Genomic DNA, 14873 nt, shown 5'->3' on the forward strand with positions numbered 1-14873 from the left:
AGATACAGAAATCCATAATGGCCTTACTTTCAGTAGACCTACAGCTTTTAAAGTTTGCATGACTAGAATCACTGAAGTACATTACCGCAATAGTATACATTATTTTTTCGATACCACTTACGCTATCTTATATAATAAAACTCACCCTCAACGTTCCGAGGACACTGACATCACTTCCGTCATCAAAACGGGTTCGAAGGGTCCGTGGTGGTGAAGCCATCGAAATCGCCGTCTCGGGGCCCCGCCCTCGCGTCAAACGTGATGACGTCGAGGGCGGAGCAATGGCGTCACACACCGAGGGCGGCGCAATGGCGTATGGTGCGTTCAGGAGGTGCGGAGCAATGGCGTCAGAACGACGAAGGGGTCGGTAGGGAGGGAGAAGGGGGGGTATTGGGGAGGAAAACCTTGCTAGCGTCCGTTTCATTTGCTCCAGAAACGGGCCTCTTTCACTAGTTTATTAATAAGACGCATAGTAATGCAGTACTGCTTTTTAATGAATCAGCCTAAAAACAAAGGGCCTAATATTCCGCGCAAGTTAACCGAACAAAAATGGCCACCGACGGTTAACTCGCATCTCGGCGGATAACCAGTCGTCATTTTCAGCAGCATTTAATCATCGAAGCTGAAAATGCTCGGTTAGTGCTGACAATAAAGCAGGTGATTTTGGGGGCATGACTGGTTAAGTCCCGATATTCAGAACTTAACCCTGGCCATGCTTAGCGGCCAAATAAGGCCACATAAAAGGCAGGCTGATAAGCCATGGCCGTTTAAATCTGTCGACTTCTGGCTTTGAAAAACCTGGATATTCAATACCGGTTGCCGAGAATGAAATTTAAAACACCTTTTATTGGAATTTACTAACTACCTTTAAGAAGAGATTCACCCAAGGCAGTGTACAGTAGGTACAGTTTAACATCAAACTTATTTTGTTAACAGCATAACAATAGTAAAATAACTAAAAATAAACATAAATACAATAAATGAGGTAAACTTGAAAACAGTAAATTGAAACCTAATAATAGAACTACCATGAAACAGTTTCAAAAATATAAACATTTAACAGCACTGGAATTCAAATACCAGAGCTACAATACAATGTTAGCATAATACTAATGATACACCTAATAAGCAGGCCCTGTTTACTAAGCCACACTGTGGGCTTAAGGATCAAAAATTATTTTTAATGCCAGGGTACGTTTTACTTATTTACACTATACAAAGTAATTAAATATTGACCATTTCTTTATGCTCCTTCTCCAGTACTTCATAAAACTGGAAAAACCGGAAAAACCGCAATACACACAATTACGTGAAATGTAAATGCAAGAATTAACTTTATGTCTTAGTCCAGTGCTGTGGCATCAGTCCAAGTTTATTAATTACAGCATGTGGCACTAGAAAAGATTGGTTTATGTTTTAATGAAATAAACAGATATTAATCAAGCAAAAGGTCTCATACTGTCACTGCTTGTTGTTCCTCCTTTAATATTTCTTCCATCCGGATAGATTTCTCTTCTTCACTGAGTGCTGAGTCAGCCACAAACTTTAATTTTTCCACAAGTCCAAGGTTATATTCTTTAGCTAGACTTAAACTAAACAAAAATCATTCTTACCAAAAGTGACAAGACACAAAGGCAAAGTTTACTCATTTTACTTTAGAAAATATTTCTTTAAAAATCTTAAAAAATGTTTGTCTACAAGCCAGCCCATAATTTTGCCTAATTTTCCCCCCTTCCCCTTTTTGTGCTGTCATACACTGTATTTCCTGTATCCACAGTTCTAATTAAGGTTCCTTAAAGAAGACAAAATAATAGTGGATTCTTTTTGTTCAATCTGAAATATTTTTGTAAGAGTAAAGTCCTCACTTTTTGCTTTTCTCCTGTATTTCTTTCTTCAGATTAGTTATTTGTGCTCTTGTGGCCTCTACCTGAGAAGCAGTTCTGTCCACTGTAGCTTTTAAACAGTCCAACTAAAGATACATAATGATAAATTAAATATTTTTGGTATTAGGTGCAACATTTTAACACATTAATAGTATAAATAAAGAGAAACAGAGAGATAATGCATTAGTCGCAGTTCAGGATACAGGACAGCGAAGTCAGAAACACACACGGCTGGGCTGGTACACAAAACACAGGTTAGAAAGAAAGCAGGAAAAGAGAATACCATCTGATTCTAGTTTTTGGTAGATCTAATATGGTCATAGAAATGAACGGGGATGCAGAGACAGCCATTCTGTTTCATTTTAACCATTTCCTGTAAGGAATCCCTGGAAAGTTGTAATTAATATTATTCCTGGGGGAATTCTAAGCAACTGCGCAACAGAGAATTCCGCACTTGCCATGTAGGATTCAGTGCAGGCACAGGCACGCAGCAGTGCTGCTCATTCTCTCTTCCCCTCCCCTGCTGAGCTCACGCAGTAAGAAGAGGAGGAAGTGAACCGGTGCGCATGGGGTCACTTCCTCCTCCTGTGCCATGGGGCTCCCATGGATTTCATAAACAGTCAGGTCTCAGCTGGCACAGGAGAAAGAAGTGACCTGATGTACACTAGTTTACTTTCTTCCTCGCTGAGCTGCCACAGCAATATGAGAGAGAATGAGCAGAGCAGCTACTGCTGCCCATGGCTGAGATTGAGAAGGGGCCAGAGCAAAAGAAAGGAGAACTGGAGGCAGAGCAACAGTAAGAGTACAGTGGGGGACATGAGGGCAGAGCAAGGTGAGTGAGATATGGGGATTGTTTGGGGTGGGAGGAATAGCAGAGATGTGCCATGGGAGTAGGAGCAGCAAGCTGCCACTGGTGTGTGGGGATCAAGCCTGAAGGTGTGCCATGGGGAAGTTGGGAGGAGAGGAGAAAGAATGAGATGGGGGTATGGACCTGGGGGAGAAAAAAATGAGGGGTAGGGATACTGCATGCAGGAGAAGACTTTGGGGGGCAGAAGAAATTAGGGGTGTTGTTGGGAGTTAGAAGGAAAGGAAACTAGGGAGACTGGAGTCTGAGAAAGGAAAAATGCAGGAAGGGATTTCAAACTTTATGATGGAGGAATTCTGTGCAAACATTACAAATATGCAATGCAGAATTTTAAACTATTTTACACAGAATATTCAAAAATGTTGTATACAATTTTAAAATCTTTTGCGCAGAATTTCCCCATGAGTAAAACATGGATCCTTTTAGTATTGATTTCTGGCCTTTCTTTCGGGAAGTTGTTTGAGTTTTGATCATAGTATATAAAAACCTTAAAGGTAGAACCTATTTTCATGTTATAAATAATCCTGTATCATTTGAGTGTATTACCTCATCCTGAAGCTGAATGCGATTATTTTCCTGAGCATAGTAGTCCTGTTTAATCTTGGCAGTTTGCCTCTCACAGGTGGTAATTTTCTTCTCATACTCCTTATTATTCTCAATCTCATCATTCAAAAACTGGAGCCTCTCCTTAACCATGGCCTCCTTTTCTCGTTGCTCTTGTTTTAGATGTGCTAGTAACTAACAGAATAAAAAAAAATATTTAAGGGCCTTGAATATTAATTATGCTTGACTTTTTTTGGCACTTTAAGGACTGACCTTTTTATTTTTGAAAAGATGCCAGCAGCATTGCTCTGTGTGGCAAACAGAGGTCAGGGTCTACCTTTTGCTCATCAGTGCTGAGATTGTTCAGATCGAATAGAAAGACTGAGGGCCCTGTTTACTAAGCAGCATTATAGGTGTGTTAATGTTTTGAATGCGCATTAACCATGTATACGCGTTAACCATGGACGTGCCTACAATATCCCAACAGGCGCCTACGTGTTTAGCGCGCGCTCTAAATACACTAACGCACCTGAGTAAACAGGGCCCTAAAGCAGTTACTTTCTAAGGCAGGGCAAGTAATATTGTGCAATCTGGATACCTCTGAATTAATTAGATCATATAGATGGGTTGACTGCAGAAAAGTCCTAGACAGGAAGCTATATTACTTCCGGGAACTCTAATGCTGAATACCGAAACAATTACATTTCAACATGATCTACTTTTGTATAAATTATAAAAGCATTAAAAATCTTTAATGCTTAATAAGTAACACATACCACACTGTATTACATTATATTCTCAGAATTTTAATCTCTGTTTAGGATGATCAATGGTCACATGCTCTGATAAGCACTTAAGTTATCTGAATATCATTGATTTAGAATGTTGTGTTCCACAAAAATGATTAAAACAATACAATCAGGGGTTCCAAGGAAAAGAATCTGAAACAGAAAATGAGAACTACTGTACTTTCATATAGACCAAGAAATGCAAAAACTCTTCACCAGAGTACAGTGATCAATCTCTTGGTCCCTCCTTTGCATCTGTTCGATCATGCTTTCCCACTGGTTAAGCAGTTCCTGTCTTTCACAGTGAACTCTTCGAAAGTCCTCGGCTGCCTTATCTAACTCAATCTGCAAAGAAAAGCAAGCAGTTCCATTTTAAGTCTTAATGTTTCCAGTGTTGTGCTGAGTAGCTACTAACAAATAATCTTGCTCAGTGGGGCATATATCCAGGTATCTGCCTACTGCAGAAGAATATGTACGGGGGGGGGGGGGGGGGGGCAGCAATGTGATTCTGGTGTGTCAAGAGAGCAGCAATGTGTTTCTGGTGTGTCAAGAGCAGCAATGTGATTCTGGTGTGTCAAGAGAGCAGCATCAAAGCTCTCCTTTCTTCCCTTCCCATGTCAAACATCCTGCCACTGCTCCACCTTCTCCCGGTCCCAACATGCCAATGGGACTCAGCACTGTGTAGGGCCTTTAAAAGATGGCCCATGCTCAAGCACTACAGCATCCTGTACAGCAATACAACAGGAAATTTAGCATGGGGGGTGGGGGGTGGGGGGGGGGGGGGGGAGAGAATGCAACTGTTCTTAAAGGTGGTCCTGTGCTCAAGATCTCATGCCATGCTGTTTCTGAAGTCTTGGCCTGGGCAGCTGTGGATGCAGCAAGCAAGGGCAGGGCCTGGGGGAATGGAAAAGGAGGGAGATGCTGGCCACTGGGGGAGAGGGAGGGAAGAAGGGGAGATGCTGGACTATGGGGTAGGGCCTTGAGCTACATCGGGGGCGGGGGACACACAGCTGAAAGTTCATCTACTGCATCAGATAACCTTGGGACAGCACTGCATATACCTGAGCTGTGATAGTTTCAGTGAACTCATTGTCAAGTTGTTTTCGTTTCTGGCGAACCTCTGTGGTCAGCTTTTCTATTTGTAGAGAAAGATCCTATAAAACAATAAGGCAGAGAATATTTTAAAGGTCTGTCAAAATGAAAAGCTTCACACAACCCAATTATATTGTGAATGGAAAAAAGGGAACCTGCACATTTTATAACATGAGTTACTCTGCACCTATTTAACGCAAATTTTCAATATATTTCTGCACATTTACTGAAAAAAAACAAGGAAATAACAATACACATCACTACACCCTAATGCTATTGTCACATACTTTGTAAAATTCAAGACTTAAAAATTGGAACGAAACATAAAAGTTGCCCAGCATACATTTAGCAAAACCATGCAAGCTTTTTATTTGAGTAAAACACAGAGCAACTCCTGCAAAGTAAATAAGGTAAATTTGTCACAGAATTTGTTTAAAATGTCCTCCCTAAGCAGACACACCCGTGTACAGACGAATATGCCACTGTCTTAATGTAGCATTGATCATGCATTGATCAACTTCTTCTCATGCAGTCACAATGCAGCAATTCTGTCCTCCTCCTCCCCTCCCCTCCCCCACCCCCCATGGTGTCCAGCATCTCTCTCCTCCTCCTCCTAGTGATGTCCAGCATCTTTCTCCTTCCCTACTTCCCCGTGGTGTCCAGCATCTCTCCTTCCCTACTTCCCACCATTCCTCATGCTTCCCCCCTATTGGTGTCCAGCATCTCCCCATCCTCCCCCAAGGTATTCAGCAGCTTCTCTTCACTTCCTTATCCCTTCCAGGGCAGCATCAGCATATCAGTCATCTTGCTGACACAACACATCTTACACCTAGAATGGGGCTTTGCGCTTTTGCATATGCTCAAGACCCGCTGGGTTCCATCCCTTCAGAAACATGATGTTTGGAGTGGGGAGGACCCATCATGCTTGAGCATGCACAGATGCTTAATGTCTCACACTGTTTGTGATAAGTGTTGTGTCAGCAAGCTAATATGCCAGTGCCACCATGGAATGGGTAAGGAAGGGGAGGGAAGCTGCTGAACACCTCTGCGGGGAGAATGGGGAGATGGTGAACACAGACATGTTGACCTCTGCAACTGTCACTCTCTAAACTGTGCTTGCCAAGGCGGATATCTAGTTCGTCTAGTGGGTGGGCTGGCCTTGCCTAACCCCACTCCACAGTTAGACTCCTAGTCTGTTCAGTTCAGCTGAAATCTCAGGGAAGTCAGAATATAGCATGATGTCACAGAGCATTATGAAAGCTGCCTCATCATGGTTTTGTGCCCGTAGTCATCAGCCAATTCTATTTTCAGGCTAATTCACTTCAGACTTTCATAAATAGTAATCGTTTAAAGAATGCTGTCATAAACATATGCAAATTTGTGTACCATGCAATATTCACACATCTCTTTAGTTTTAAGAGATTATGAAATTGTTAAAGAAAATATTGTACTCTCAGTACAATTTAACAAAAAATAGAAACAATGCTGAAATCATGAAAACCTCCTTTGCAAATGAAATACATCTTTTAGCATTCTCTACAGGTACCACAACAGGCCATTACTTAGCCGAGAGGAAGTTGGTCTGTATTCCTACATTGCCCACCCTTCCCTTATTTATATTGGCATATTTGTTCCTTATGTGAAGTAAAACTTCAGCTCACTGGAACAGTTTTGAAAGCATTGTGTTGAAAGATCAAGATAGGTGGTGTTAAAAAGCAGTTTGCATGAATTTATTAAAGCAGATGGCTTAGGAAGGCTTTTATGATCTTTGTGGCTGAATGCTTAGTACCACAACGATTTTCTCTTCTGGTGCTCTCTTATTTGTACTTTCCCTTTCCAAAGCCCTGGGTTAGTAGTACAACATTGGTTGGTGGAAACTTTGCATTTTCTTATTTTAAACTTGTTTTTGTCTGCATAACACAGGAATAAAGTTGACGAGTGAACTAATAGTAGACTCTTGCTACTTACTTTTATCTTGCTGTCATCTTTTTGGGAGTACTTCAGGATGGTAAGTGCATCATCATCTCTATGGCTGGATTCTTCAATCCAAGCCTCCAAAGCCTGCTGATCCCAGTTCATCCTTAGTTTCAATTCCTCCAGTTTTTGAGTGCTCTTGAATATAGTATTCTAATATTGTTGCAGGAAAAATTAAGTTAGAACAGTGTTAATTTTATAATATATATTTTTCCCCAAATCATTCTACAGATTGAATAATTAATATTAATGATAGCTGGTACACTTGTGTACTTTTCTCCCTTTTTATATAATTTCTCCCACATTGGCAGGCCTGAGCAACACATACAACCTTGCTGGTCACACTAGTTGGATGAAAGTCTCCTTGGAGGTTTGCCTTCAGTAGTGCTCTAGGCACAGCAGAGGTCTCCGCAGTAGCTGCAACCACCTTCTCTCCTTCCCAGGGCTTGAATATGTTTATTTATTTATTTGTTACATTTGTATCCCACATTTTCCCACCTATTTGCAGGCTCAATGTGGCTTACATGGTACCGGAGAGGCGTTCGCAACTCCGGTGAGAACAAATACAATGTGATGTTGTGGTAATTGATTAAAGCTCGTTAACTAATTAATTTGCACACACATCTATCTGGTAAACACGTACCTTCCTTTGAATATTGGCCTACAAGTTTTATACACAGGTAAACGTGGTTTGATTATTGTTATTTCTGCCCCCTCCCCCTGCCCAAAATGGGGCAGGTACAGATAAGCATGCTGTTTCAAATCTGTGTGTGCAAGCCAGATTTTCAAAGGGAAACTCTATAATGAGTTTACTGTTCTATGGGTACAGAGAATCCCTCAGGCAATAGCAAAGTCACCCCACACATGACCCACTGAAACACAGTTTGCTTCAGCTTGGGAAGAGGCCCTATTAACAAATCTAGAAGGGGGAAGATGCTAACTTGAAAATGCTGGCTGTCTTTTGGAGGAAGTCCTGCTCTTGCTGGGTGGCGTCTGAGCTCATACTTTGCTCTATCACTGACAACAGCGGCTCGATGATGGTGAACACCAAGGGGTTCTCTGGCTGCTTTGTCAGGAACAGCTCGACCAAGTCCAGAACCTTGGTTTTGATTTCATGGTGCAATGTGAACCATATAATATTTTAGAGGGAGAGATACCCAATCAACAAATCGTGCAAAATACAAAATATAAAAGGTTCTCTTCTAAACCGTAAGCAAAAGTGGAGAGTGATCACGGTCGGTTTGAATAGATTGTCTGAAGGAAGAGAAGAGAAGAGACCCAGCAGCTAAAGCTAAGTTCTATCAATTGATTTTGGGCTGTTTTTGTAAATAAAGGAGGTTTTTGCCGATGATGAGTATGTCCTGCTCCTGTAAGATTGTAAAGTATATCTAGGAGCTTCTTGAGGCTTTTCCTCCTGTAACACTCTCCACTTTTGCTTACAATTTAGAACAGAACCCTTTATATTTTGTAGTTTGCAATGTGAACCATGACATTATCCCAGACAGGAAGCCAAAAAATACAGTGCTCTAACAAATGCATTTGTCGTTTTAACACACGTGGCATTGTTGAAGGAGACTGCAATTTGCTAGATATCTGGCAAGAACCTAAGTTCGTAGCAATACATTCCTATATAACATACAGTCATATTCTTAAATCTTACTTCTTGACCATTTTTCCTTGTTCGTAATGTGACCTGCTCATTTTCCAGCTTCAAAATCTCTTGTTTAAGTCGTCCTATTTCTCTCTCTGCCAGCATCTTAAAGTGTTGTTCAGTTTCTATTTCTTTATCCCTGGCTCTACAAAGAGACTAAAACATACAATTATTGTACATCATTTAAAATGTACTATTCAAAAGCAATATTTCACTGCGTGAAATTCAGAACATTGCATTCAGTTCTGGTTTTAAAAGACAGAGCTTTCACTCACAGAGACCGATTTCAAGCGCCTAAAACGAGCAGCTAAAGCTACTCATAATCACAAACTTGCAACTTAAAATTCTCCTAAATCGAGGTGGTCAAAGTTTGCACATGTAGATTTAGGTTTGCCTTTTTATCTCCGGCAATAGCAGCTAAACATAGCTGTTTAGCGCTAGGCAGCTAAGTTCTTTGCCTAGCCCCAGGTACGCCTTCTGAGTCACTCACTTTTTTAGATCACTAAATGCCACTTAGTAAAAGAAGATGTTGTGGGGGGAACAAATTCCTGCCCCTTTCCTCCTCCAAACAGGATCTAGCTGCTGCTGTAATTAGACAGAAATATTTCACTGAAAATTGACCCCTGAGAGAATAATTCTATAACTGGGTACCTGGTAGTAGCCTTTTCTATACAGAGATGTGGGTGCCTGCATTCCTTTATAGATTACCCACATAACCGCAGAAATATGCTCCTAGAAGTTATGCAAGAGTACTTAAGCCAGCCATAGAGCTGGCAATAATGTTTGTATCTAAGTGCTGGAATTACACGTATAACTTTTAGTGTTAAGTTCCGTGTGTAAATGTGAACCTACTCGTGCCTCATCCAGACACTGCCTACCTTTAAAAAGCGCACTAGGTAAAACACACCCATATTTACAGAATAGCTCCTAGGTGGAATTTTGGCATTTATACATGTGCACAAAAATGTACATATACGCCATTATTATAATGAGCACTGACAGGGGAAAGTAGAGGCTGGCCAAAAAAGACGACGTAGTTTAATCACACAAAGCTCAGGACTGACTATAGAAGGTTCAGCTCCCAGAGATTCTCGGTCTGCCAGTGTAATCTTTCCTGTGTTTTACAAGAGTTTTTGTAAACTCTTGGGAGGTGTATTTTCTACACCTCCATTGTTTATAGGGAGTTTAATTGTGACCCCTGATGCCGGTGGTTTGTTCTGCCGAAACACTGACCGTGTCAGGTCCTTCTACTGGTACTGTGAATAAAGTGCGATTAAGATACATCTCCAGTGGTGGATCGTCTTTCTCTACTTTCTCCTATGCGTGCTGCCTTCTTGTAGAGGTTCTTCCTGTTTGCATTTGATTATTCTAATGAAACATGTGCGTAATCAGTGTACAACTGTTCACACATACTTTATAGAATAACCTTCAGGGGGCAATGCTATAACAGGGAGTCTCCATTTAGGAACCCCAGTGCAGGCGGTAAAAGTTTATCCTATAACAGACCGGTGACCTGGTTCCGTAATAGAATATTAGCATAATCTGGTATTGGTGAACCTAACATGGGGCTGGTATAAGTTTGGGCACTTAAATGCAGCAGGGGCACATGTAACTTACAGATGAATGTAAGTGGGAGCCCCACCCATGTGTATGCTTCCTTTGCAAATACACACTATACGAGAAAGCCGTATATTTACAGAAGTGCACTTAGGGGGCATACTGGTATATACATGCCTAAGTGTGCATAGACGTGTGTGTGCTAGTATTCTATCACTTACATGCACAATGGGCATGTACATGCTAGTGCCTAGCTTAATGCCCTCTGTGATGGAGTCTAACATTGCCCCTCTTCCTTAACGAAAGTCCCTAAGATAGCCAGGGCCATCTTCTATACACTAGCCAGGTCCCGTCATGGGAGGAAGTAAGCTGGGTGGAGCGGAGCTGAGACCGGGGAGTTTAAAAGGAAGGGCTAGTCAGAGGTAAAGGGAGGCCCAGGGGAGGAACAGGAGAAGCCCCAGAATGTACCCTGACTGAGTACATCTGAACATTGTGAGTGGGCTGAGGTAAGCCCTTGTTTATAACTGTTTCAACAGCTGGCAGTCTGGCCAGAGCAAGACCTGATATGTAGAGTACAACTGAAAGGCTGTGATTGGGGCGTGGCAACCCCACAGCCGCGGACTGTGTTTGAATCTGCCGCCAGAGTCTGGCTTACTCTGCCAGGGTTTCCCCCTTCTATGCGCCTCAGGCTCTGTGAGGCAACAGACCCAAGAGTACATGATGATAAAAACTAATAACTGTGTTCTTGAACTACTTGGCTCTGTGAAGAAACAGGCCCAGGAGTTTCTGTTCTTGTAAATAAAATACTTATTGTACGTTCAACCCTGTTGTCTGACTGTATTCTTTTACCGGCCACGCCCAGCCTCGCTCAGGGCCCTTTTACTAAAGCTTAGGGAACACTAAAGGAATTAACATGCGCTAAATGTTAAGAAGCCTATTTTATACCTATGGGCTTCTTTACATTTAATGCGTGCTAACTCTGTTAAAGTGTGCTAAGCTTTAGTAAAAGGGTCCCTTAGTATCCAAACAGATATGAAGGCCTTCTAGTTAATGTATTTAACTACAACAGAAGAGAAGCAGTCAGCATGAAAGCCACACTTAAAAAAACAACTTCTTCAGTTGTTGCTCATATTTGTCCTGTGCACAGAAACATGGGGCCGGATTCAGTAAACGGCGCCCAAATGGCACTGAACAACTTTTACAGAGTGGTGCTTAGAGAGGATTCTTGTACCCAACTTGGGATGCGAGGCTGGGCTGGTCTTAGCAATTGTGGGGCCCTGTGCAGACCAGTTAGGTGGGGCCCCTGCTCCACCTAGCCCCACCCCTTGTTGACAAGATGCATTTCAAACATTTTTTTGATTTCAAATAAAGACAAATCAAGCAAAACTTGTACAGAAAAACTAATTCAAATACGTACAATGCTATCAAAGGAAACCTTTGGGTTTAAAAAGCATGTGCATGTAAGGACTACATAAATTAATTAAAACAGATCCACTTAATATGCAATACTTGGTATTTATTTATTTTATTGCATTTGTATCCCACATTCCCCCACCTATTTGCAGGCTCAATGTGGCTTACATAGATTTGTTAACATTGTCATATCAGGATATCAGATACAATTAGTAATGTGTAGCGATTAAGGAAGGGAAGAAGGAGGAGAGTTGTTAGGGTAGTTATAGAAGGTGGGCGTTCATAATTGAGTGGGTTGGTGAGGTGGCTTAGTGAGGTTATAGGTTCTCATTGTGGGCCTTGTTGAAGAAGAATGTTTTCAGAGATTTTCGAAAGATAGTTGTTTCTTTGATTGCTTTCAAGTCTGTAGGTAATGCATTCCATAACTGCGTGCTCTTGTAAGAGAAGGTAGTGGCGTGCATCAGCTTGTATTTAAGTCCTTTGCAGCTGGGGTAGTGCAGGTTGAGAAATTTGCGGGATGATCTTGTGGCGTTTCTGGGAGGTAGGTCCACGAGGTTTAGCATGTATATTGGGACGTCTGAATGAATGATTTTGTGTACAATCGTGCAGATCTTGAACACAATGTGTTCCTTAAGTGGAAGCCAGTGAAGTTTCTCTCTTAGGGGTTTTGCGCTTTCATATTTAGTTTTTCCAAATATGAGTCTGGCGGCTGTATTCTGGGCCGTTTGGAGTTTTTTTGATTGTCTGGTAGCAATAATGAAACAGTAATTGAATATTCACATGGCTGCCTGAGCCAACAGTCTCGACAGCCATTTTTAAAGAGCAATGCGGCAACAAGGCATCAGCGCTGGCAACGGGCAGGAATGACTGGGGATCATTCCTGCCCTGTAGACTCCACTACACCACCAGGGCGGCCTTGGGTATGTGCCGGTAGGGCACCCTGCGGCTTGGGGGAGAGAAGGCAAGGAGTCAGATTGTGGCAGTGGTGGGGAGCAGGAAGGAGCGCCACGGGGCCCCTGGAGGCGCGGGGCCCTGTGCGACTGCTCCTCTCGCCCCTAAGACCGGTCCTGATGCGAGGATTTACGTTTGCTGAAACCTGGTGTAAATCCTTGTGCCCAAGTGATAGCAGTTGGACGTGCAAATCCAAGAATTCTACAACATCACGCCTAATTTCTGGGAACATCCCTGACCTGCCCATGCCCCCTTTTGAGTTGTGCGCTATAAAATTTAGGTGTGGATGTTACAGAATAGCAAAAAGGCCAGATGCATGCACATATCCAAATTATCTCCTCGTTAGCTCATTAATTTGCATACGCATCTGCCCTATGCACCCAAATTTGTACAACCTATATAGAATCTGGGGGATAATGTAAGCCTCCTACAGTAGACTGGAGAATGAATTGAGACCACTGTGCCTGCAGCTGGGTACAAAATAATTATACATTTTGTCTGCTGGGCAAAGTGGGAGGCCAGGTAAAAGATGTGAAAGGCAGGGCTTAGGAAGCTAGTACTATTTGAAATACAGTATGAGAAATTATGGGGGAGATTTTATATATGGCGTCTAAAAACAATTGCCATGGAAATCAGTGCCAACTAAGCATATTCTTAAGGCACGGTATATAGAATACGCTTACTTGATATCTCAGTGCCTCAAACTATGTGCATCCATTTACACCAATGAAAATTTGACATAAACCCCAGCGTGTAGGTTTACATGCACTGGGCCATATTCTATAACTATGTGCGTAAATTTTGGAACGCCCACAAAATGCCCATTCCCCCACCCCTTTTTGCCTGCGTGCCTTAGAAATTTGGCGCACTTTGTTACAGAATATGCTTAGCGAGTTGTGCACGTAAATTCTAATTAGTGCTCATTATTGCTTGTTGTTATCAGTGCTCATTAGCTTGTTAATCTTGTTAAGTTTCGTGCGCTTTTATAGAATCCGCTTGGATTTTGGCCTGGATCTCTAGAAGCGCTATATAGAATCTGGAGGTATATGCTTATTTCCTCAAAGTGGTATCAACAGGTGGCGAGGAAGACAACCGAGCTGACTGGATGTGCAAGTTGGTAATCGCTTGATGCAAGGAAATACGGGCTCCTTTTACAAAGCCGAATTAGCTATTACGGTGCGGCAAATGCAACGAAGCCCATTCAATTCTTATGGGCTTCATCGCATTTGTCTCGCTGGAATCACTAGCGTGGCTTTGTAAAAGGAGCCCTATAGCTTTCCAAAATATATTGGACTACAGATCTAAAATATACAGATCCAAAATATAATAGAAACTACAGATCTAGAAAGCAAAAATGTATTAAATAAATTACAATTTGTTAGATGATATGTTTTCAAACATGATTCTACTAATGTGAATTTAATTATTTAAGACAAACACTTGTTAAAATGTTTCCATTATGTGATAAATGGAGCATATTTTAGTATTTTAATTTTATTCCTTGAATTTGTGTCTTATGAGACACTTCTCTTGCTCCACTGTTGTAATTTACCTGTGTATATGTTAATTCCTGTCTGACATTCTTCATATGTTCTGTCATAGCCTGAATTCGATCTACAAAGTCATTCAGCTGATTCTGGAACGTTGTCTTTTCTTCTTGTTTAATTTTAAGCTGCAAATAAAAATTATTTACAACATTCTGATAACACCAGGACACGAATTAACACACTGACTACTGTCAAGTCAAAGAGGCAGAGGTTGTAATAGTTACCAGTACTACTTTTTACGTAAAGGCTTGTTGAAAATAATTGTCCCTCATTGTAAATTATTTGTGATAATTCACTTGAAATTTAAAATACCATAAAAAAAACATACACCTGCACAGCTCTTCTCAATTCTATTCTACAGAAACAAAACATTATTAATGTCCCTAAGACTACTGAAGGAGCCATCTGGACCATTTTGTTGAATTTGTTATCACACATTTTCCCACCTATTTGCAGGCTCAATGTGGCTTACATTATTCCGTAATGGCGATCACCATTCTGGAATGAGAAATACAAAGTGGTATTGCATTAGATGACTAGGATTAAGGGTAAAATGGAATACTCAGCAAGAATAAGATCATAGCAAAAAAAAAAAAAAAAAAAGAAAAA

At 41.4% G+C, this 14873-nt stretch overlaps 1 protein-coding gene across 1 annotated transcript in view; it reads right to left on the reverse strand.

Annotated features, from left to right (window-relative positions):
• The window catches only part of CCDC39 (coiled-coil domain containing 39), a 77586-nt gene that overhangs the window by 59299 nt on the left and 3414 nt on the right, over positions 1-14873 (reverse strand). Inside the window, exons 2-9 of the mRNA XM_030216793.1 lie at positions 14270-14389; positions 8806-8952; positions 7140-7298; positions 5141-5233; positions 4296-4424; positions 3295-3486; positions 1866-1969; positions 1460-1592 (exon numbers count right to left, since the gene is read on the reverse strand). Of these exons, the coding sequence (XP_030072653.1) occupies positions 1460-1592; positions 1866-1969; positions 3295-3486; positions 4296-4424; positions 5141-5233; positions 7140-7298; positions 8806-8952; positions 14270-14389 (1077 nt within the window). The remainder of the gene's footprint in view (positions 1-1459; positions 1593-1865; positions 1970-3294; positions 3487-4295; positions 4425-5140; positions 5234-7139; positions 7299-8805; positions 8953-14269; positions 14390-14873) is intronic.

The sequence above is a fragment of the Microcaecilia unicolor genome, chromosome 10, assembly GCF_901765095.1.
Source record: "Microcaecilia unicolor chromosome 10, aMicUni1.1, whole genome shotgun sequence".
In the NCBI taxonomy this organism is placed as follows: domain Eukaryota; kingdom Metazoa; phylum Chordata; class Amphibia; order Gymnophiona; family Siphonopidae; genus Microcaecilia; species Microcaecilia unicolor.